A 26,425-nucleotide genomic window follows, 5' to 3' on the forward strand; every position below is an offset into this window, starting at 1 on the left:
TTGATTTTTGTGCAATAATATTAGTGGCCGACTTGAGAGGGAAGATTTCCTTCAATTTCGCATGGATTCCTGCACATTGCGGCAACACCATTTTTTATTTGGGTCAGTGTAATGCTACAATTCAAAGAGGAGGATGAACTAACATCTTGGTTGAAGGAAAACATAACCAACGATATCGTTTTTTTTTGGATAATATTATTTATTAGTCTTCTAAATGTCTATAGAGTTTATTTTGCCATAGTGTTTCTAAGATCTGGATTACTGTGTTAGAGAGTTTAATTTTTTATATTGTTTTATTTAATTGTTGTGTCAAATTTGCAAAAGTGTTAAGGTGTATCATTGGTGGAACCTGACACCTTTTATACTATTTATATTATGGGAGGGAGTCAAATAGTTTTTCTTTAAATGGAGAAAAAAAGTATATTAATAGAAAATTTTGAAGGTATGGCAAATGAAATTATAGTTGATCCTTATTTAAAAGGATCTATGGGATATAGTAAGTGGAGCAACAACAAGGCCAATTGATCCCGATGGCACAAATTAGACTGTGAAGGATCAAAGAGCAATAGCTTTGATTGGTCTTGCACTTTCAGATGCATACCTCCACCACATTGACTTATGAAAGACCTCAAATGAAGTGTAGGAAAATTTGAATGCTTTGTTTGGATCAAAAGCATCAAGTGCAAAGATGGGATTAAAGCATAAATTGTTTGGACTGAAAATGATGGAAGGTAACAACATTGTTCAACTTCAACATATCAATAAGTTTCGCTCCCTATTGAAGCAACTAGTTGGGATAGATGCTAAAGTAGATGATGATGATTCAAAGGCTATTTTGTTAAATAGCACGCCTCCTAGTTATGGAAACATTGTTTTCACATTAAATAAAGTAGATGTTATCCCATATAAAATAATATCTTCTTTGATTGATGAAGGAGCTAAGAATTTTGATTCAACTATAGAGAAAACTGTAATGTATGGAAAAAATAGGCCTAAACATTCCTCTAAATCTAATTCTTCTACATCAAAGGGAAATCGTTTCTTCAAGAATAGAATTTTGTGCTGCTATTGCAAGAAGAAGGGACACATTGTTATGAATTGCACTTAGTGTACCAAGGATCTCCTTGATGGCAAGCTAAATATAGATAAGGCATTGGTTGCAGATGATGATGAAGAGTGCCTTCATGGGGTGGCTATTGAAGATCCTCCACATGAAAATAGATAAGGCGTAGGAGGTTGAAGGACATTTAGCGACCTTGTCAGTCACTAGCGATGGGGTCGTGAAATTGCATTAGTGACAAAACTCTTTGTGCCAAAATGGCTAAAGCCAAGATCAGTTTCGAGGTGACAGCGGAAACTATCTCATATCATTTGTGATTAGAGTGGCAATGATCTATAATGGTGGCTGCATACGCGACAAAGAGGGCTTGGTCTTCAAGCTTTTTATGTAAGTGATTGGAGGTTTTTGTCCCCAGTCATTTTTGTTGATTGTTTTTGAATGGATGTATTTGCCCCCATTCACAAGATGATGTAAGTGGTTGGATGTGTTTGTCCCCAATCACTATTGTTGGTTGTTTGTGAATGGATGTGTTTGTTCCCATTCACAAGATGATGTAAGTGATTGGAAGTGTTTGTCCCTGAATGAACATTTCATGTCAGTTGTCACCAAAAAGTGCACTAGAGGAACTTTTCAATGTTTCATGATATTTGTCACTAAAAAGTGTGCTTGGAGAAACTTTTCATGACATTTGTCATTGAAAAGTGTGCCTTATACCAAGACTTGAACTTTCTCATGTTGAATGGATCTTTGCAAGCTATTCAATACTTTTTATGAAGATTTAATGGAACCGTTTGCTAGCAAAGTGATTTAAAAGGTTTGCTTGCATTTCAATACTTTTTAAAATGGTTTTGAAGATGATGAAAATCTTGTGTTACATGGGGATGTGTCCCCACTCCAATAGACCTATAGTCACAAAAACAAGATAAGTTGACAACCCAGGACCTTAATGGTCCATGGTTGAACCAAGTTCAAACTCCAAATGACAAGGTGTTTTACCAAAGAAAAAATGTAATAATCTGCATATTACAAATGGGGTCTCCAAACCCCCTTGTATACTTTTCCTACCAAGCTTTTCGGAAGACTCTTTTTTTTAAAATCACTTTTTAATTAAAAAATCCTTTTTCGCTTCGAAAGACCATGTTATTAAAATAATGGTAATTTTTGATATGCAAGGTCCTTGTTTTATGCTTGCATGATTTAAAACTTTTCATCCTCTTTCCAATGAGCTATAACACTAAGGTGCAAATTATTTTGATTAAATTAAGAAGCCTTAGTTAAATAATTAAATTATAGCCAATAACACGCTTGAGTTGCGGAAACTGTTGAAAAACATTGGAATTGGAATCTAATTGCATTGGAGTGATATCGATGATAAATAATGGAAATCAGGCCTGATTAGGTGACTTACTATCTTGGAGAACTCACCAAAAGTTGGAATTCACTTTGAAAAGTGGCATAAGCATCCTCTAGACCATTTGAGACCATTGCCAACGTCAAACATCCCCTGTGACATGACTGATGGTCAGCAAGAAAGCCGAAGCTAACTACAATGTTGAAGTGTCAAAAAATGGGGACATTATAGTCTACCCTCCCCAAAGCTGGCTTGTCCTCAAGCAATGCCAACACAACCTCAAAATCATCTAATTGAGCCAAACTAAAATGAAATGTGATCCCATGGTGCCAAGTCAATCTTTGGAAAAACCCACCATGTTGTTCCTACACCACTCTAATCAAAACTGTAAACACATCGTACCAAGATTGCACTCTCCTCTTTTGTGACCCAATAATGTAATCATACTCCAAACCCAAACTAAAGTACTTGAAGAGATAAATTTCATATCATCAAAGATCTCTTGCCAAAGCACCTCAATTTGGTCCACACTAGTGATCCCATTGTTTGACACTATATTGGGCAACAAGAAAAGCAATCTGCTCAACTGGAAAACATGGTCCTCCATATCTTTCATCATGGTGTCCCAAAAGTGATGCAGATTAGTCCCTGCCAAATGGCCAATATAGAAGGTGATAGCAATATAAAATCTGAAAGTAGCTATCCTAGGAATGCCTCCTTTGTCATAAATTGATAACAACTCATCGAAACTTAATCTCCAAGTGTCAGAAAGGCTATCTCGAGCACACTAACTCACCCAACCAACTGCAATCATCAAAGCTACCTCAGAAGATGTATAGATCGGCAACATCAAATGTAATGTCCCCTTCTTAGCACTAGTCCTTTAGGATGACTTTTAGCCTATTCCAAAGGCTCGTAGGCTAATTAGAGACAAAATTAGGGTTTCCATCTTTAGGGAGGTTTTCTAGAGGGTTGTTTGCAAAAGTCTGATAGTTTTCTCTCTGGGTCTTTTTGAGTTTTCAAAGAGCTTCAGAATGGTGTGACATGCATTTCCATTAGAGGAGATTTCTGAACTTACTATTTTTAGTAAATTTCCTCGGCTACCCGAATTGTGCTCAGCAGTTGTTTAGAGTCACTATTTTTAGCAGTATGCTATTTTTAGTAAGTACTATTTTTAGTAGTATGGTACAATACTTGCTTTCTATTTCTAGCGGTTCCGTCTGAGGGGTGGCTTATTATGGTTTCTTGGAGTTTGTTTCTGGACAGTAATAACTGAAGTGATTTTATAATTTCAAGTTGCTTTTTAACCCCCACGCCTAGGCTCAATGACTTTTAAGTTGTTCTTAAAAGATGTTCTCATGTGGGCATCCAAGTTGGGAATTATTAATGAAATTTGTTAAGTTATTTGTGCACATGAAAAGGGACATCCAACTCGGAGGGAAAAAAGGAATTTTGAATTGTTGGGTTTTGAGCCTATAAATAAAAGGTCCCTCCTCTTTTGGTATGCTATTATTTTGATAATGAAGTGTTGCTGAAATTTTTTAGAGACTCTTGCTTCGGGGTTGAGTGCCTCCTAGCTTCTTCCAGTTTCGAGTTTGAAAGATAAATTCAAGTTGATTGTGGTGCAGCTTCATCCAAGGTTGCCATGGAATTCCAACGGAGATGTTTGCTCTTAGTCTTTCAGTTTTGTGTGGATTCGATGTTTTCTAACTGGTGTGTGAGTGGTGTTTGTTTGGTTTTTGGAGTGTGAAAACCCTATATGCTGATTCGAGTTTATACTCATAGTGACTAGAGGTTTGGTCCGATTTTTGTGGGTACTGGCTCGTTCTTTCCCAAAGATCTGGGCGCTCCTATGCCCAAAGTTTCTTGATTTTTGATGAAGACAATGATTTTTGCTGCTGGTTGTACCTTTTAGCTAGCTCTACCATGTTGCCTAGGTTGCATTGGGATTCATGCCATCTACTATGTTACTGGTTTGGGACTTGGAATGATTGGAAGTTGAACGCCCAATCCTTGTGGTGTTTTTTCTTTTAGTTTGAGCTTATTAAAAGAAGAATTGAGGAAGTTATGATCAGTTGAAGCTTTCTAGGGTTGCTGGTTGGAAAGATCAGTTTGCAATTGCTGCATATCAAATTGGGTATTGCTGTTCTAAACTCCTGTTTTTCATCATAATTTATCAGCATTGAGTTTGGGGTTGATTCTTTAGAATCCTGAATCATAGCAGTAGTGTTTTCTCATGATGCTTCATTGTTAGCTCTATTGTAATTCGCCGTTATAGTAGTACTAAACAACATTCCTTAATTTTCAAATTTTAAAGCTAACCTTGTTACCCAATATATAAGTGGAAAAGGCTGGATTACTGCCAATTTCTCATTCTATTTCTTTCTAGCATTTGATATTAACTCTCTCGCTGAATAAGTGGTCGAGTTTAGTTTTTGTATTGCTTGTTGAGAAGTGGAGGTGGCTGGTTATACCACCAAGTTGTATTCCCTTTCATTTTCTAGTATGTTTTTCCAAGTTGTTATCTAATACTCCAGCTGAACAAGTGGTTTGAGTTTGTTGGATTTTCTTATAGTAATGTTAACGGGTGCAAATTCTTGTGTTTTAAACTAGGAAAAAAAGGGGATATTTCAGTGGTATATGAGTTGGTCTTCTTCCCGGCTTGTGAATTCCGTTGATAGTAGTTCTCTATGAGTGATAGAGAAATCAAATACTACAACAGAGAACAAAAAAGACAACAGTTTTAGATTCCTTTAGTTCCGATTGAAGATACATTCTCAGAAGTTATCAGAAACAGTGTGGGAGCAGTTGAAACAATGGCCAAAATGGAACCAGCCTCAGAGTACTCTCTTGAAGTCAGAGCAAAAACAAAGTTTGATGCTATGTTAGACATGATGGCCAATTTGCTTGCTAAGATGGATCAGAATAAGACTCTTAGTCAACAAAACCATGGTGCTGAAGCAAGTACTTCCAATACAAATGCCAATGGAAGGAATGTAGGACAAAATGTGGAAACACCTCAAGGATCAGCCCCAAGTCCACTTCATCCTACCTTCATACAAAGGGAGGTACCACCAGTTAAAGCTGAAATACCTTTGGTAGATGAAGTGAGGAATAGCTACATGGAGTATGTTTCTCTCTCCACTGAGATTTGAGACATTCTGTCATTGGGCCAGTACTTGAGCCAAAAGAAAAAAAGAGGAGGTGGAAGATATGAGAATCACACTCCTCCAATTCCAAGAGAGTACCAACAAGCCCTTGGTAGAGTCACTCAGCTCACTATGAGGGAAGTGACAAGTGTTTAGCTAGATCGTGGGTTCAGAAATTCGATAACTACTTGTCATTAAGGCCTATGCCTGAAGAAGATGCTATCAAGTTTGCTACTCTACATTTGGATGGGGCCGCCCATGAATGGTAGTATCATGGTTTGGTCACTCTTAGCCATAACCTCATTGTCACCTATGAGGAGTTTATCAACAAACTCATTGAAAGATTTGACACCAAGGATCCTGAGGTGAAATTTCGTGAACTTGCCCAACTAAAACAACAGGGTTCACTTGACACATACATTACTGATTTTTAGAGGCTTTCTGTGACTGTCCCTAACATCATTGAAAAGAGGCTTGTAGTTCTTTTTTTGGGACTAGAGGAACCATTGAAAGGGTGGGTGAAGGCTTTCGATCCACCAACATTGGCTGAAGCAATTAAGAAATCTAGAAGTATGGAGTTGGCTGCCCCAAAGTCAAAATTTCAGTCCAAGTCCTTTTCTTCAGACTCTTTAGACCTCAAAAAGTAAATCCAAGTCTTCTTAGAGTAATCATCTATGAAAATTACATAATACAAAAATCCACTTAGGGATGCTATTGACATTGGACCACATAAATCAGAATGTACAAGATCTAATATTTCTTTTGACCTACTTTCACTACAATGAAATGGACTCTTACCATTTTTACCCGTGGCACAACCTTTACAAGTGCCATCATGCTCATGGTTGAGCTTAGGTAACGCCTTTAACCATTTTCTCCGATGATGGAAGGGCCCTACAATGCAAATGAGCAAGCCTTCTATGCCATAGCTTGCTGGAACTGGAGGAATCATGTAGAAGTGCTTGAACTGGATAGATGGAAAGCTTGTACAGACTCTCATGCCAGTTGCCAATCACACGTGCTGTCTTGATGCTAGAGTTCTTTGGCCAAGCAAGAACTCTCCCTTCTGAAAATGCAACTTGATAACCTTTGTCTTCCAAGGCTGAAATGGATGCAAGGTTCCTCTTGATTCCCGGCACAAACAAGACAACACTTAGATGGAGGGGAATGCCAGATTCTAAGTTGAGAGAGGTGGCTCCAGAACCTTTCACAGAGTAGCATGCATCATCTCCAATTATGACTTGGAGGTTGGTTTCTCTTTCTATCAAATCTGAAAGGTTCTCTCTATATCCTGTAATGTGTCGAGAAGCGCCACTATCAATCAACCATGTGCTGCTATCAGTTGGAACAATGCTTGACAGGGCAAAGATGAATAGAAAACCTTCTTTGTTGTCTCTAGATTCCTTTTGACGGGATACATCACCAACATCTGCTATAGAAGCATGTTGCTTTGGTCTTGTAGGACAACCTTGAGCATAGTGACCATACTTGTCACATTTGAAACATTGAATTTGGGAGAGATTTCTCTTCTTTGAATCAGGAGCAACATCTGAATTCTTGTCTCTATTCCTTTTGAATTTTCCTTTTCTCCCTTCTCTTCCTTTCTTCTTTGAAGTTTGAGTTGCAAGTACATGAGTGTTTTCATTGTGAGAGCTTCGACCAATCCCTCTTGCAGCCAACTTGGATTCTTCTTGAATACAGTCAGCCCTAAGGCGATCAAATTTTGGTAGCTTAGATCTTCCACTGATACCTTGGATAAAGGGTTCCCAAGATTGAGGAAGACCATTGAGAGCCAACAATACTAAATCTCTATCTTCAACTATATCTCCAATAGCATATAGTTGGTCCTTCAACTCAGTGATCTTCATGAAGTAGGGGATGACTGAATCTCCTTTAGCCATCTTGATTTGATGTAGCTGTTGCCTTAATGCAAGAGCTCTACTAGTATTATTGATCTCATATAACCCTTCCAAAGTCTTGAACATCTCTCTAGCCGTCTTCAACTTGGATATAATAGGCACAAGGTGATCTTTTATGGAATCAATCAAAATCTTCTTGGCCTTAGTGCCATTATTTCTTCGTAGAGTTTTCTCATTCTCATCATTGGGTTCGGGCACTTCCTTCTCCACAAAATCGAGAATATCATTCTCTTCTAGTGCAATTAGAACTCTAAACTTCCAAGAGGTGAAGTTAGAGGCACCATCAAGTCTATCTTCGACCTTGAGCCTGTTCACCATTTTTGATACTAAGATAGACGCACTAAGAGTGAGGAGAACAAGTGAGGGTTTGATGCTTAATCAATTCTAATCATGATCTTCCTTAAACCCGCTTTGATACCATGTTTTTATGATCAGAATTAAATTAAGCAGAAATCAAACAATTGACACAACAATATACCCTTGGAAAACCCTCCCTCTTGAAGGGAAAAACCCAGCAACAATATTTCTTATATATATTGAAACATTTTGATTACAATGTGGCCAAACACAAGGCCAATAATGAGATTAGTTACCAGATCGATCTGCAACTAATATAAGAGCACCTCTTTATTCGATCTGCAACTAATATTCGAACTTCTGTGTATGTGTGTATGAAGCGAACTGAAGAATGTATGTGTGTTCGATGCAAGTGAATGAGCCAGCCTTATGTATAAATATGTGGATCGTACCCCTTCTTGAATATTCGGCCTCCAATAGAGGCGACCATTCAAATGTGAAGGGAGACGTCTCTTTAATAGAGGTGACTCCTCCTTGAGTCAACCTTAAGAGACACGTCCTCTTAATAATTAAATAAACATTATTTAAAGTGGGTGGCGATTCTTAATGAGCATTGGCCTCTCAAGGAATCTGCCGCTACATACTTCAACATGGGGAGCATTGTATTATTGGTCTAATTTATACCGAAGCAACGCACAATTTCATAGACGGAAGGATAGTTGCAAAGAGAGGCCTCACAGTAGAAGTTGAAGATTTCAAGGTGATGGTGGCTGATGGTTCTACTATCTCTTGCAACCAAAAGATCTCCTATATTGTCCATTTGGTTGGGTAACTAGGAAGTCAAGGATGACTTCTATGTTGTTAGCATTGGAGGTATTGATGAAGCAGTGCTTGGCATACAATGGTTGTAATCTCTTGGGGAGATCACTTTGAATCTACAAACTATGGAGTTGAAGTTCTCATGAGAAGGAAAGAAGGTGGTGTTAAGAGGAATGTCAAATGGAGGCCCTAAGGTCGTGTCTTTCAAGAGGATGGAAGGGCTGGTTCGTCATGATCAAGTCGAATGGGCAACAGAGTGTTTGATCATGCCATCCAATCCTACAAAGGATAAGAGGCATTACCATCTTGATGTTCAAGAAATAATCACCAAACGGAGTAAGGTGTTTGGTAGTTTACCTCCAAGAAGACCTCCGGAAAGGGGGATCATTGAGTGTGAAGAAGGAGCCAAACCGGTCATGACTACATACCAGTATCCGAAGAAGCAAAAGGACGAGATAGAGAAGGCCATCAAAGAACTCTTGGATATGGGATACATTCGCCCAAGCAAGAGTCCCTTTGCTTCTGCAATGGTTCTAGTAAAGGAAAAGGATGGGACTATGCGCATTTGCATAGATTATCGAGCTCTAAACTAGATGACAATAAAAAACCGCTATCCTATACCAAGGATTGATGACCTCATAGATGAGTTACATGGAGCTGTCTACGTTTCCAAGATTGATCTTAGATCAGGATGCCATCACATTAGAATGAGAGAATTAGATATTGAGAAGACAACCTTCAGATGCCACTTTGGGCATTTTCAGTTTCTAGTCATGTCTTTCGGGTTGACTACTGCACCCACTACCTTTCAGTCCTATATGAATAGGATATTTCAGAAGCAGTTGAGGAAGTCAGTGATCTTTTTCGATGACATCCTCATCTGTAGTAAGTCATGGGAAGAGCATCTCAAGCACTTGGAGTAAGTGCATAGCATTATGGAGTCGGAGTCTTTATTCACCAAGGAGTCCAAATGTGAATTTGGAATGACCGAGCTTCTTTTACCTTGGGCATGTGATTGACTCTAAGGGGGTTAGTGTTGATCTAGAAGAAATCAAGGCAATCTTGGATTGGCCTCCTCCAAAGAACCTTACTCAGTTGAAAGGTTTTTTGGGACTTTGTGGTTTGTACAAAAGGTTTGTGAAGGGGTATTCTCATATGGCTGCTCCCCTTACTAATCTCACCAAAAAGGGGGCATTTGCATGGTCAAAAAATGCACAAGTGGTCTTTGATAGATTCAAGCAGCTCATGAGTTCGTGTCCTATTTTGGCAACACTAGACTTCTCCAAATCATTTGAGTTGCAATGCGAAGCTTCAGGGGAAGGAGTTGGAGTTGTATTAATGCAAGACATCCTATTGCCTTTGAGAGCAGGAAGTTGAGAGGAGTAGAAAGAACATACTTGATCTATGACAAAGTGATGCTTGCAATCATGCACACATCGGCCAAATTTAGGCAATATCTAGTGGTGAGTAAATTTGTGGTGAAGACTGATCACAATAGTCTTAGGCACTTCATGCATCAAAAGGATTTGAACGAGAGGCAATAGAAATGGGTGAGTAAGCTCCAAGCTTACGATTTTGACATTGAGCATGTCAAGGGGAAGAACAACATTGTGGCTGGTGTTTTGTCAAGAAGGCTGCATTTGAGTTCGTTGGTTGAGAATACTGCTGATTGGAAACAACAGATTGTTGTAGAGTATGCCAAAAATCAGTTTGCTACTAGCCTAGTTGAGGGTACTTTGCATGATGAAAGGTATCAATTGCTTGATGATTTGATACATTATAAAGGTAGAATCTTCCTTGTACCTAATTCTAAATTCAAAAAGGAGGTTCTACAATCATTTCATGACATTCCCTTGGCTGGTTATCAAGGGTATTTTAAGACATATAGGCAGATTCATGAGATATTTTCATGGAAGGGATTCAAGAATGAGGTCCTTCGCTATATCAAGGATTGTTTGGTTTGTCTACAGAACAAAAATGAACACACTTTTCCAATTGGTTTGTTGCAGCCCTTATTTATTCTCGATTAGAAATGGGAAAGCATATTGATGGATTTCATCATTGGGTTACCAAGGGTGCAAGGGAAAGATTGCATATATGTTGTCATGGATAGATTGACGAAGTTTGCACATTTCTTCGCTATTACTAGCTCATTTATAGTAGCTCAGGTTGCTGATTTATTCTTTAGAGAGGTGTTCAGATTGCATGGTTTACCAAAAACCATTGTGAGTGATAGGGACAACAAGTTCCTAAGCACTTTTTGGCAAGAGATCTTCAAATTGAGTGGTACAGTGCTTACTCCAAGCACTAGTTATCATTCTCAAATTGATGGACAAACGAAGATTGTGAATAAATGGTTGGAGGGCTATCTCAGAAATTATGTTTCAAGGCAGCAAAAGGCTTGGGTAAGATGGCTTCATTTGGGAGAGTATTGCTATAACTCTTCCTACCACATGTCAATCAAGATGTCACCTTTTATGGCTCTGTATGGATATGAGGCATCGAGCTTTGTTGATTTGATCTTCGGTGATTGTAGGGTGCCTTAAGCGAGGGATATGTTGCAACAAAGTCAGGACATTTTGAGATCTCTGAAGCATAACCTTTAGCATGCACATAAAAAACAAAAGTTATATGTTGATCAAGAACGTATGGAACACACTTTCGAGGTTGGTGACATGGTCTACTTGAGACTCCAACCTTATAGACAGTCCACTCGCAAGAAGAGTGGGGTAGAGAAGCTCAAGCCACATTTCTATGGACCTTTCATAGTCATTAGGAGAATCAGAGAAGTGGGTTACAAGTTAGAACTACCAACAAGCAGTAAGCTGCATAATGTTTTCCATGTGTCATGCCTCAAGAAGACACTTGGACATAATGTAGTAGCTTCATCAGATTTGCCTCCATTGGATGAGGAGGAGCAGTTGGTTCTGATTCTAGAGACCACCATTGATTTCAGGGAGCGCTCTTTGAGGAGAAGATCTATTAAGGAGTATTTGGTGAAGTGGAAGAATCTATTGATTGAGGATGCAACTTGGGAAGATGAGCAAATTTTGTAGCATTCAGCCTTGCAATTGCTTGAGGACAAGCAATCTTGGGGAGGGTGGATTGTATTGTCCCCTTCTCAGCACTAGTACTTTAGGATGACTTTGAGCCTATTCTGGAGGCCCGTAGGCTAATCAGGGACAAAATTATGGTATCCATCTTCAGGGAGGTTTTCAGAGGATTGTTTGCAAGAGTCTGACAATTTTCTCTCTAGGTCTTTTTAGGTTTTCAGAGAGCTTTAGAATGATGTTATATGCATTTCCATCAGAGGAGGTTTTTGAACTTACTATTTTTAGTAAATTTCGATGGCTACCCATATTGTGCTCAAAAGGTGTTTGGAGTTGCTTACTATTTTTAGCAATACACTACTTTTAGCAGTATGGTACAACACTTGGTTTCTATTTATAGCAGTCTGGTCTGAGGGATGGCTTATTTTGGTTTCTTGGAGTTCCATTTCTTGAAGGTAATAATTGAAGTGATTTTATAATTTCAAGTTGCTTTTTGAACCCCACCCCTAGGCTCAATGACTTTTAAGTTCTTAAAAGATGTTCTCATGTGGGCATCCAAGTTGGGAATTATTAATAAATTTTATTAAGTTATTTGTGCACATGAAAAGGGACGTCCAACTTTGAGGGAAAAAAGGAAATTTAAATTGTTGGGTTTTGAGCCTTTAAATACAAGGGGCCTTCTTCTCTGTTGGTATGCTATTATTTTGATAACGAAGTGCTGCTGAAATTTTTTAGAGACTCTTGCTTTGGAGTTGAGTGCCTCCTAACTTCTTTCAGTTTTGAGTTTGAAAGATAACTCCTAGCTGATTGTGGTGAAGCTTCATCCAAAGGTTGCCACAGAATTCCAACGAAGATGTTTGCTTTCAGTCTTTCAATTTTGTGTGGATTCGATGTTTTTTAACTGGTGTGTGAGTGGTGTTTGTTTGGTTTTTGGAGTTTGAAAACCCTATATGCTGATTTGAGTTTAGAGTCATACCGATTGGAGGTTTGGTCCGATTTTTTTGTGGGTATTGGCTTGTTCTTTCCTGGAGATCTGGGTGCTCCTATGCCCAAGGTTTCGTGATTTTTGATGAAGACACTGATTTTTGCTGCTGGTCGTACCTTTTAGCTAGCCATACCATCTTGCCAGGGCTGCACTGAGATTCATGCCATCTACTATGTTGCTGGTTTGGTACTTGGAATGATTGAAAGTTGGACACCCGACCCCTATGGTGTTTCTGTTTTTAGTTTGAGCTCATTTGAAGAAGAATCGAGGGAGTTATGATAATTTCAAGCTTTCCAGGGTTGTTGGTTGGAAAGATTAGTTTGTAGCTGTTGCATATCAGATTGGGTATCGCTGTTCTAAACTCCTGCTTTTCATCATAATTTATCAGCATTGAGTTTGGGATTGATTCTCTAACTTCTTGAATCATAGCAGTAGTGTTTTCTCATGATGCTTCATTGTTAGCTCTATTGTAATTCGCTGTTATAGTAGTACTAAACAACGTTCTTTAATTTTCAGATTTTGAAGCTAACCTTGTTACCCACTGAATACGTGGAAGTGGCTGGTTTACTGCCAATTTCTCATTCTATTTCTTTCCAGCATTTGATATTTTAACACTCTCATTGAATAAGTGGTCAAGTTTAGTTTTTGTATTGCCCGCTAAGATGTGAAAGTGGCTGGTTATACTGCCAAGTTGTATTCCCTTTCATTTTCTAGTATGTTTTTCCAGGTTGTTATCTAATACTCCCACTGAACAAGTGGTTGAGTTTGCTGAATTTTCTTATACTAACGTTAATGGGTTCAAATTCTTGTGTTTTAAAGTGGAAAAATAATTAAGGGGACATTTCATGAAATTGTTGTAATAACCATGATTCACCAAGATAGAGGCCAGAAATAACTTCATCATATCTGAAAAATCTCCCACAACCTGTAGCTAACATAAAACCTACAAGTGCTTAAAATCAATCTCCCCATAAACTGATGTTGCCATAATTAGCATGGAAATGCAAGGGCAGAAGCTCTCATGCTAAAATTAATGTTGAAAACATAGGAGATGTGAGCATGGAAGTGGCTGAAAAGTCCTCTCCTATGATCAAATCACCTTCCCCATTCAACTCCAACCACCAAATACTCCACTAATGGGCTGGAACTGCATGCCAATTCATCCATGTGCAAGGAACTAAAGTTCTGCGTGGGTTGACTGGAAAGTGGATAGTGGTACCAACTTTAAAATCTTGTCCGCAATTTCATTCCTAAGTCAAGACCTCAGCTGAAAACTTCACCTGGTTCCCAAATCTTGTGATTATCACCAACCACATCATAGGAATCAGAAAGTGCTCCATTGTCTAACTCAAAGAGTGGATTATCAGATGATATGCCAGCAACCATCTCAAACGATGGGTTATCAGGAAAATGAAGATTATCTTCATCCCCAAGCTCAAACCAATCCTCCTGCTTACCTGAACTTCCACTTTTTGATTTTTTGAAACAATGGAGTAGATCATAAACCTCTTGTATGCTATCAAGTTCTTCAATCACTTGCGTAATATTCTTTGGTCTTTCCTCATTTTCTTGCTCTCTGAATTTTGTGACAGCAGCAAGTTCTTCTTCAGTTTTGAGTAATGCTATTTGAGCACCTTGCAAAGAATCTTTATTTGTATTAAGCTCAAAGGTGAGCTCATCAACCTTAACCTTTGTTTCCTTGAACATAGATAAAACCTTATCAACAAGCTTGGTAGGCACATCTCTATCTTTGATCATATGTAAGTCGGCTGATTCATTTCTTCCATAGTGTTCTTAATATTTCAAATCTGCAAGGGATATAATTTTCTGACCCTGATTTCGTGGTGTCTAATGGACTAAATTTTCAACATGACTTTTTGTGTCATCCAACTTAGATAATGTGTGGACTTCATTTCAGTAGACATCAATAATTGATTCTTCCAACTTCCCTCATGAATATCAAGATCATGCAATTTTATTGAATTGCTGTTATAATGCATGCAAAAATTAGAATTTATTCATACCTTTCAGCAGTGTCTCCATGGCTGCCCCAAGTCTCATGTGCCTCTCCTTCAAAGCTTGTCCCATCTTCAATATTCAGTTCCATCCATCAAATTTTCTGATTTTTTTGCAAAAATATGCCTTTCAAAATCAACTCCTCCTATGGCATCCTCTTCCCAAAATTTAGGCTCAAAAGTTAGGACATCACTTAGGTTAAAAGTAAATTCATCCCAAACCAGCCCTTCATCATTTAATAGGTGCCAAAACACCTGGGTCCCATGGACTTGAGATCTGGTTGCTTTGGTCAGAAAAAATATGTTCATTGTGTACCTTACGAGTGATCACTCTCCGATCACCAAAGCTGAAGTTATCATGAACACTCCTCTCCATAGGTTTGGTTTGGAAGTTATACGATAACTCATTTTATCTATCATTACTAAGGTGAAAGAAGAGATCATCATCATTGGCTGATTTGGAGACTAAAACATGTTTACCTTCAACATGCTCTTCTTTAGAAAATGCATTAGTGATTTCAACTATCCCAACACTTATATTAGAGTCATCAAGAAGTCCAATAGTCTCAGAAACCTCTTTGAATAAATCTGAACTTGTACCCAAGGCTGCTGTTCTGTATTTTCCCTCATGTATTTTTCATGTTTTAGCATACTTCACTTTGGATTTTGTCATTCCAAAACTGTGCCTCATATCTGTCCTTCAACCCTCTTCTTGCTGGCATGGATCACTTGGAACATTGCCACTTAAATCTGCTCTTGTAAGTTGTAACTCCTGGCTGAGTGTGGATCCAAACATACTTTTCCTCTTTACACTGTCTTTGTTGTTGATTTTAGATGGTTTTGCCAATGGATTTGTGCACCGCACTTAAGACAACTGTGTGTTGCTTTCATGTGAAGTTAAATTGGATTCAAGCCACTAAAACTTGTGCTGCAATTTTGATCTTTGATTTTCTCTCATGCCTCTGGCAGACTTTGTCAACTTGTCAACCATTTTTCCTTGAGGACTAAAGCACCTTTATTATGATGTTACGACTGAAAAACCCTCAGACATATGCTTGCTAGCATATTCTTATATGCTGATCTGTTCTTCCTCCTCTAATCCATAAACATAGTCATTGTTTAGTCTTTAATGAGCTTGTGGTCATTATCTAACCCTGCAAAAGTTAGTAGAAAAGACTAAAAATAGTATAGACTAACAGGGCAAGACTTTGAAATATGACTGTTTGAATGTACAGAAATGCAGGGTTTTAACTTCGAAAATTTCCTACGAGTATGCCACAATAAGGACTAAGTCATTGCAGTTTAATTCACTAAATCTCCATGTTTGATCACAGAGAAAAAAACAATGATTTTACAATAACTAGATATTGTTCCTTTATTGGGTAATTTTTCAACATTTAGTATTGTTCTCAATGAAAATAAAATTAAAAAATGAAAGAATGGGAGAAAATATATAATCAAACAAAAGGGAAGAAAAGATTGTCTACGAGTGGGCACATTGCTCACATTCCTTTTGTGGGTCTGTGAGTTGGAGGTCGAAATAATGATCTCACTAATCCATGAGAATAGCAAAGATTCAATAAGAGTCAAGCTCTCCTAAAACAGTGCAATTCTTAAAAAATTATAAACACCAGATGTAACAATTTCTTTGCTTGATAAACTAAACAAGAGGCACTACACCTAAAAGTAAGAGCATTTCAAAATGTTTCAGTAGTGAATATCAAATACAATTTTGAAAATTATGTTTTTACACTAGTTAGAATTTATTAGCCATTAGTTTATGTAGTTGACACTCGACAGTATTGCCTCGTAATGAAGATTACAGGTATCGAGAAGATGTCAGAAAAAGCATTGGAGCTAGATTTGAAACCAGATAAAGAGAGAGTAGTTCAAGTACAGACACAGAGAGTGGAGAGTGGCAGAGCTGCTGATGTTTATGCATTTGGCACACTTCTCCTGGAGCTTATTTCAGGCAGACAAGCATCAAACCAAAGCATTTTGACGCTCGTTGACTCGGTAATCACTAATCACTTGTTATGTTGTATGATAGCTGTTTCACAGCCAAGTAAGTGTTTGTCTTTACATTACACTGTATCCTATTGATATCATTGTTGCCTGTGGAAGTTCCTCCTTATGTCTCTTTATGTATATTCAATCTGGTTCTCTTCATCACGCTAATCGTGTCAGTTGCCTCTGGCATATGTTTTTTCTTGCTCACTCTGAACCTTATTCAAGATTTCTTATGTTGAGTTTCAGATCAACTTGTGTTTGTCTGCAGGCAAAGCAATATCTCCAATGTAATGATAAGATGACAGACATAGCAGATCCTACACTGAAGAATATCATTCAAAGAGAACTTAATGCTATATGTGAAATTGCTTGTCTATGTATTCTCCAAGAAGTTGAAACCAGACCAAACATGGAAGCTGTCATTCTAATGCTTGTGGAAGCACTGGGTATTGGTTCTGAAACTGCTGCACCTATAACGAATCTGATAACATTAAGAGGCCTTGTGGAAAACGTCTAGGGAAATGAAGGTTTTCATTTGGATCATGTGTGGATGAATATTACTAGCAAAAATGATCATATATCACACTCTCCAGTTTCAAATCTAAATGCAAAAATATTTCTTTCTTCATGTAGACTGGAAAAATTCTAAGTGCAATCCAGGATATAAGAACTAAATTGTAATCCATATGCAAACATGTTGTTGAAGTCATACTTATTAGGATTTTGAGAGTTCATAAGGCATGTTCCAGGCTACAGCACAATGGATGGTATGAACTCTTGTGGATGGCAAAGCAACCTCAATATCATAAGCACAGCTGCTTTGAGTATTGCATGCCAATCATATATTTTTCATATTGCAAGAATGTTGAATCAAAAGAAGCCTAGCAACAAAATATCGAGTACTAGCAGAATTTAAAAAAGGATTCTTTCCTGACAGCATCTCGCCCATGTGGTTATTCTGTGAAGGGCTTGTAATTTCTTTGTTATGTATTATGAACGTAGCATCAAGCTATAAAGTTGAGAATCAGCCAATGCTTGGTACAGTTTTATAGAAATGGTGAATTTTATGACGTTTGTGGTCTGTAATATGTATATTTGCAATGTTTCAAAGCACTTCTAATCAGGCACTCAAGAGAAAGTTTTGTCTCATCGTAACAACATCGCTTATCTTGAAGGTTTTCTATTTCTAACTCCAAAAGAAAAGGTAGGACTCAGAAGCATTTTTCCAGTAACAGCAATTGTATAAACACATTGACCTTGATCAAGGAAATTGATCAACTAGCAGCAGAGATGTATAATCATGCTAATTTGTTAATGATGAATAGGGCTTAATTTTGATGACCGGTTTAGATGATAATTTTGACAGAATGCAACTTATCTTGCTTAACGGAACAAAAAAACTACATTAATTGCTTGATACGATTGCAAGTCTCCATATATATTTCCGAAAATCTAACTTATGAGCCTGTGCAACATAAAATTATGAGTCAACTTTCTGAAAGAATTTGAAACTAATATTAACAATCAAAGACAGTTCCTGCTGATGAATTATCAACTTCCCTAATGTGAAAAATGAGAGGTCCTCGTGAATAGTATCCTTGCAGCTTGACTTCCATAGGAATCCAATAAAGAATTGAGTGACACCAATATCTGCAGCTTTTCCTGACCATCCACATTTTACTTGGCAAACAAGAATGCGACATTATCATATGATTTATAATAATAATTAAATATACCACCTTATTTGCTTTACGACTGTAGATCTCATTTATGTCAGACTACGAATCAATCGCCAATGCTATGTGTGACAAGAAGGATGAGATATACTTGGGGTTACTTCACTTGCAGAGCACTTATCATTTTAAATTTAACCTTTTTGAGAACCTTCTGGATATGAGTATGATAGTTGATAGTTTATACAGTTTTATCAACTATTTCTGCAAGAATTATGACTCTTTAATTTCAAAACATTTGTATGTAAAATTAGTTGTTATTTCAAAGAATTCATTGTTCCCCAAATAATGATTCTGTGCATATTTTAAACCATGTTTCTGTTTTGTTAAATCGATGGACTTAGAGTGACAATGTACCATGTTTAATTTATGCCATTAAATTCTGGTAATCTCTTACGTATTAATATAAGAGATCGATGCCCTTAATAGATATCGGTGATTTGTCATCAGCGAGATGGTATTATGGTAAGCGCAGAAGCTAAATCTCAAAATATATTAAAGGAAAACCACTCCAGCATTCCTAATCTATTACTAGATTTTTAGATCAAAGCAACTAGCACATTTCGTAGTAGTTTTAAACTCCATAGCAAGCATCAACACTCTTTCAATAAATATCAACTCATCCAATTGGTAATGGTGTTAATTTTCATTGCAAAAAGTTTTTCTATCAATGACATTAGTCTTAATCATCTTCAAGCATATTGGAATATTAAAAAAAACCCATGAAAGGGCACAAGGAGAAGACCGTTTTTAATATGAATTAAAGCTATATTTTGATAACTAGGTAAAAGAGTCACCTAATCCTAAAAAATAAAAGGCAACATGAAATCATGACCCAAAATCCATTCAAATTGGTCTACTTGGGAAACAAAGCATAAGTAACATAACCCCCTAAAAATCATAAATAACATGCTCCCCGGAAAGGAAACAAGCACAAGATCACAACCCCCAAAAGGAAACAATTTTCTAAGTCACAAGTTTATAACATAACATAAATAGAAAGAAAAATAAGTAGCAAGAGTGATAAAGCTAACAACATAGGTTCCCTATCATCAAGGTTGCCCTACCCCTTGTAAGGAGGTCTTGTTAGGTTTGAAAACAACTCTCTGAAATCTTAGAGGTATTTATGATCTCATCCGTGAAGGAAAAAGGTGGTAAAATTCTCTTCATCCTTCATCTTCAAACTTTCAAATTGTTTCACATGAGTTTGGAGCTTTGTCTTTCTCACTTTGTCGTCTCCTTTATATATCCTTTGAAGCTTATCCAACATTTCTTTTGTTGATGTGAATTCATTACTTTGACAAATTCTGATTCAATTAAGCCACTCAAAATCAAATTTATAGCTTTAGCATTGTGTGCACATTGTTGTGTGAATGTGACATGTTTTTGTCGTATCTTTAGTGTTGTTGGTTGTTTTCAAAAAAGAAGTTGTTCTACCAAGTTTTTCGTTGGTCCTTCAAATGAAACATTACACCAAAAAGCCCTTAATCAACTAATGCATAATCAAATATTTTAACAATCTCTACCAGAAATGTAAATTATATGTAGGAATGCAAGAACACGTAGTATGAATTTAGGGAAAACTTAATTATTATTAAAATATGAATCCTTCCTTTGACTTGGCATATATTTCATAGATATATTTTATTAATGAATTTTTTCATGTTCATTTCAAGCTTGCAAAAAAATGAATAAATATAGAGTTTGAAGTAAAAATGAGCCTCAAGCATTGATTGTTTTTTTTTTAATCAATAATGTCATTCAACCACGCAAAGTTAATATTTAACATGAACACGAGAACTTGAGACAACATTATAGCCTTAGCTTGGGGCATTAATTGGTATGTCATGCTATTTCTTTATAAGAAAAATACTATCATGAGTTTTCATATAATGGATATGAGATGTAAAAGAATGGTCATCATAAGGCATATCATTATGTAAAAACAAGGTAGCACACAATTAATTATTCTTAGATTCTTAGCAATGTGCACCATCGAAAGTACATGAATCTATTGGAATAGGAATAGGGTAATCATGATAGACAAGGGATACATCACCATAAATTACAAAAAGATTTTGAATAGGTAAAGAAAGTGTTACTTCGTTGATATCCATTATACAAGGCACGCTAATTATAGAAGGAAAAGACTCACTAGGTCCACACTTATCACTATCACATACCATAGGAGATTATATTAAAATGAATCTCATGGACGAATCAGATGAGTGAATCTAGAAAGGGGGGTAAATACTAATCAACTCTATAAAGGAAGGGAAAAAAATGCACATGATAAAATAGCATCTTCATACAAAATGCATCCTCATCCAAAACATAGAAATATATGATAGCATTGAGGATGGAAGGATCAAGAGCTATGATCATAGGAACAAATCAAAATAAGAAATGTACATGTATGTAAGCAAGCGAAAGAAAATCTAGATAGATTCCTATAAATATGAGGTACAAAATCAACTTAAAAAATTAAATATGCATAATACAATACAATGACCCTAACCTAAAAATTATATGGTCAAATGTCCAATTAATAAGGTCCATTAATATAGATATTAGTCACTTAATTCTAGGATTAAAAGATCCCACATTACAACATTTCCAAGAAACCAAAAAATAAAAAGTTAAAATTATTGAGATGTCATAGCAATCAAACATTCTTTCTCTCTAATGAACATCTCGAAGGGTATCTCTAACCACCATTGATGATAAAAATATTGAACCATGTGATACCCTCAGGCCAAACCCTATGTACTAAGAGATTATTAACATGATAATAAGACAACTCTTACATACAATAAAGAAATGAAAACCACTCTTGCATTCCCAATCTATTACTAGATTTTTAGATCAAAGCAACTAACACGCTTCGTAGTAAGTTTAAACTCCATTGCAAGCATCAACACATTTTCAATAAATATCATCCAATTGGCAATGGTGTTAATTTTCATTGCAATTTTTTTTTAATCAATGTCATTAGTCTTAATCATCTTCAAGTATATTGGAATAATAAAAAAAACCCATGAAAGGGCACAAGGAGAAGACCCATTTTAAATGAATTAGATCTATATATCGATAACAAGGTAAAAGAGTCACCTAATCCTCAAAAAATAGTAGGCAACATGAAATCATGCCCCAAAAACTATTCAAATTGGACTATTTGGGAAACAAAGAATAAGTAATATGACCCCAAGAAGGAAACAAGCACAAGATCACAACCCTGAGAAGGAAACAATTGTCTAAGTAACAAGTATATAACTTAACATAAATAGAAAGAAAAATAAGTAGAAAGAGTGATAAAGCTAACAACATGAGGGGATCCCTATCATCAAGGTTTCCCTACCCCTTTGTAAGTTGGTCTTGTTATGTTTGAAACCAACTCTCCCAAATCATAGAGGTATTTATGATCTCTTCGCCTTTCATCTTTAAGCTTTTGAATTGTTTGCCTTTTTCACATTGTCATCTCCTTTATACATCCTTTTAAGCTTATTCCACATTTCTTTTGTTAGTGTGCAATGCATGACTTTGACAAATTCTGATTAAATTAGGTCACTCAAAATTGCATTTATAGCTTTAGCATTGTTCTCACTTGCCCTCTTATCAACTTGGTCCATTGGTAGAGTAGATGATGCCACATAGCCATCCACAATTGATTGCCATATATATAATGGAGCTTGGTTTGAGGAAAACCCTTCTTGAATTGCCATGTGTGTTTTAAGATATTTCCTTCAAGCAGTTAGGCTTTTTTGAAGGAACTTGCTCTGATACAAATTAAAGAAAAACACACTTATACTGAGATGGGGGGATGGTCAATTAGTATAAGACAACTTTTCACTTATTAGAAATTTAGCAATGACAAAGATACAATCAAAAGTAAGATCTATCAATAAAGAACACAAGATGCACATATGATTTTATGTGGAAACCCTTATGGTAGAAAACCATAGAAAAATATTGTTTATGTTTGAATATTCTTACAATTTTATAGGTATTAACCCCCAAAAGACACTAATCTCATCCCCTGAGCACTAACTTAGCAAGAGACACCGATCTCTTTGAACGAGAGGCACCAACCCTCGTGATCTTGCAAAATAGAAGGCACCAACCTTTGAAATGCAATGTAATGAAAATGTTTTTTTTGGATCTTCTCTAGTCACCTCCAAAATTGCTCACAACTTCATCAAAATCTACCTTAGAACTTTGATTTGAAGTTTGCAATGTACCTCTACTGAGATCTACAATATGATTTTCAATGATTTCTCTCAAATCTGAAATATATCTTCACAAAAAATATGCATTAGTTTTGTTTCAAATAGGTCTAATTTCTACTCAAAATATTTTATTTTTGCTCACAAATATGCTCTCAAATATCCAATTTCTACTCATAAATCTGCTCTAAAAAATGGAACATATATTATTTCAATTGTTGTTCAAATAACCCTCAATATATCTCTTACTTATACCTTCCAAATCCCTCTTCACAAACAGTTACAACCCCTCAAGGTATGATTGCTAAGGCATATTTATTTATATTATTTTTATTGTTTACAAGCCCTTTCTAAGGTTGGGTGCTAATCTCCATTATGTCGGCCTCATTAAAAGATATTCAAACTGAATTTAACTTAATGTATTTTAATTCCCTCAAAAAGGGCGACAATGTTAACCAGGGCGTTGACCTTTAACATAGTCAAAGACTATCAATAACACAATAACAACACCAAAACATCAAGGGTGTTGCCCAATAAAACGACTTGAAGGTACTAAGAAACAAAAAAACAGGGGAGCAAACTCTAAAAAAAAACATAGTCAGACATGCCAAAGAAAACCTTGTCAAATAAGAAAACACCCCAAACCCCAATCAAGTAAGGGGAGAGACACCCGAACCCAGACAAAGAGAGGTTTGGGGGAGGAGAGAAGACTTCCCCTTCTTCTTGCAAGAAACCACTGTCCACGCAATACCATCATTAGGACCATCAAGAGAGAGATCAATCGGGAGGGACCCCACATGTTACAATCAGTAGTGTCAATAGAGTGTTGCAACAAAACATCAAGAGGCTATTACAGAACAACAACAGGCTGCTGTGAAACAACACCAAAAGAAGGTTCAGTAGGAGTAGATCGAGGCTGCAAAATAGGATAAATTGGGTTGGGGGCCTCAGGAATAGAGGAGGCTACAAAAGGAGGATCAAAAGAAGCTTCAACAACAGTGAGGGGCACAACTTCCTCCCGAGAGGAGACATCATCCTCATGAGAGGAGCCAATAGAATTAGAGTCGAAAGCATTGACCGTCAAATGATCAACAATAGCATTCTTCCACCAAGTAGCAACACCCTTATGTTGTGGAATAGAACAATACACAACAAGATGACTCTTTGAGAAGCATTTTCAACAGTGAAAGGGGAGGCCCTCATAATCCAATGCCTATCCCCAACCGTAAGAACCACATCTATTGAGAGAGGCAAAAAGATGTCAATGTCGATTAAAATGTTGGCAAAAGTACAGTGCCCCATAGAAGATGTGACATCATCCACTTTCAAGAAAAAGGTGACAATGTTATTAGGTCAGCCAATAAACAATTGTTATTTAGCACTGCCTCATAATCACTTTTCATTACCTTTCAAGTCTGCCAACAAAGAATTTATCATCTTAATTTCTCACGTAATCATATTAATAGTTGCCCATTAACAATGCCTTTGCCTCTGTTCATCTAATCAGTGCACTAACTTTTATTTATGCCCATTATTATTGAATAGTTGCACATACATTTTCATATATCTTTAACTTAGATGATTGATATATTTGTATACGTTCTTGACATAAAAGAGAACTTTTCCAACTTGAGCACTAGTAGTTTAGTGAAAATATTATGTATATTTGTTATAGATAATATAAATTTATGACTATATGCAAGTGCATTCTAATTTTGTTGATGTTGTGCAAGTTTTATCTCTTTCCTCTTTGTTGTTTAGGACTTTGTTGCCCATGGAGTAGACACCAATCCACATAGGTGAAGGATCAACCAATTCACTATTCAACCATCGTCCATCTTGTAAGTTGTAGTAGTGTACAATAAAACAACCATGAAAAAGTTTCAAGAAATGTCAATGGATAAACCTTCAGAGGATCATGTCCAATAGGCTTACACCCATGTCCAATATGCTCACACCCTGCCGCTATATTTGCAATATAAATTGATATTTTAAGGGATTAATGAAACTAATAATTGTGGGTGCATGTGCAAAGTGTTTTAATCAACTATATAGAGGTTTTTTAGTTAAACTTAATGATAGCTACTGGTATTAAGTTTAAATTTGTGCATGGTTGTTGTGGGTTATATGAATGTTCATTTTTTATTTATTTAAATGTCTATTCAAGTATACTTCTAGAAATACCCTCTTGGCTTTAAGTGAAATCCTAAAAATATGAAAGATTACCTATTAACCTTTAACCATCATGAATCTCTTGATTAACCCCTTTTTACCTTCTTGATGACAAAGAGATTGATGTCTCTTGCCAAGTTGGTGCTTAGTGGAGGGGATTGGTGTCTTCTATGGGTTGGTGCCTATGAAATTGTAAGAAGATTCAAATATATAAACTATTTTTTTAATGGTTTTCTCCCAAAAGTGTTTCCATGTAAACTCACATGTGTATCTTGTGTTCTCTATTGTTAGATCTTACTTTTGATTTTTTCTTTGAGATTGCTAAAGTTTTAATAAGTGAAAATTTGTCTTATATTGATTCAATACCCACATGAAACAAATGAAAGACAATCAAAAAGCATTTGCACTTAGAAGTTTTGGCTTTGAGTTGGTTAGTGTAGTTTGATGTGAATTGGAGATTGATGACTCCCTCATCCCATCTCGGTGTCCTCTTGTGAGAGAGCATAATTGTGGATTGTGTCGATCGTCAGTGAGGTGTTGTCCTTTCTCTCTCTCATCGTTTCTTTGTGGTGAGTTGTCCCATGGTTGTTAGTCTTCTAGTAGTGCCACTTTTCTTGTGCAATGGTGAGGTCTTGTGTGGTCATTCTTTAGCATCATTGTGTCCTTGCAACACTTGTGTGCACATTGTTGTTTGAATGTGACATGTTTTTGTTGTATCTTTAGTGTTGTTTGTTGTTGTTTTTAAAAAAAAAGTTGTTCTACCAAGTTCTGCATTGGTCGTTCAAATGGGTCATTACACCAAAATTCCCTTAATCAACTAATGCATAATCAAATATTTTAAAAAGCTTTTCTACAAATGTAAATTATATGTAGGAGTGTAAGAACTTGTAAAATGAATTTAGGGAAAAAATAATTATTCTTACAATATGATTCCTTCCTTGATTTGGTGTATATATATAACTCAAATTCATAGATATATTTTGTTAATGGATTTTTTCATGTTCATTTCAAGCTCACAAAATATGAGTTTAAATAGTTTGAAGTAAAAATGAGCCTCAAACATTGATTTAAAAAATAAAAAATAAATCAACAATGTCATTCAACCACACAAAGTTAATATTTAGCATGAACAGAAGAACTTGAGACAACATTATAACTTTATCTTGGGGTATTAATTATTATGTCAAGGAATACAATTGGTATGTCATGCTATTTCTTTCCAAGAAAAGTACTATCACTAGTATTTGTATAACGGATATGAGATGTAAAAATGGTAGCACACAATTCATTATTCTTAGCTTCATAACAATGTGCAACATCAAAAGTACATGAACCTATTGGAATAGGAATAGGGTAACCATGATGCACAAGAGATACATCACCATAAAATACAAAAAGATTATTAATAGGTAAAGAAAGTGTAACCTCGCTAATAACCATCACCCAAGGCACATTAATAACATAAGGAAAAGACTCACTCTAGTTGCACACTTATCACTATCACATACCATAGGAGATAGTATTAAAATGAATCTCATGGACAAATGAGATGAGTGAATCTAAAAAAAGGGATAAATACTAACCAATTCTATACAGGAAGGGAAAAAATGCACATGATAAAATGACATCTTCATACAAAATG

The 26,425-nt window shown here is 36.3% G+C and overlaps 1 protein-coding gene across 4 annotated transcripts in view; it reads left to right on the forward strand.

The window, feature by feature from the left end:
• The window catches only part of LOC131051110 (protein MALE DISCOVERER 1), a 131,310-nt gene extending 113,574 nt beyond the window's left edge, over window positions 1-17,736 (forward strand). For all 4 annotated transcript variants that reach the window (XM_059218522.1, XM_057985481.2, XM_059218524.1 and 1 more), the window contains exons 7-8: window positions 16,464-16,661; window positions 16,924-17,736. In XM_059218522.1, coding sequence (XP_059074505.1) covers window positions 16,464-16,661; window positions 16,924-17,172 — 447 coding nt within the window. In that variant the 3' untranslated portion in view covers window positions 17,173-17,736. The remainder of the gene's footprint in view (window positions 1-16,463; window positions 16,662-16,923) is intronic.
• Window positions 17,737-26,425: the final 8,689 nt, after the last annotated feature.

The sequence above is a fragment of the Cryptomeria japonica genome, chromosome 3 (genome assembly GCF_030272615.1).
Source record: "Cryptomeria japonica chromosome 3, Sugi_1.0, whole genome shotgun sequence".
Taxonomy (NCBI): Eukaryota; Viridiplantae; Streptophyta; class Pinopsida; order Cupressales; family Cupressaceae; genus Cryptomeria; species Cryptomeria japonica.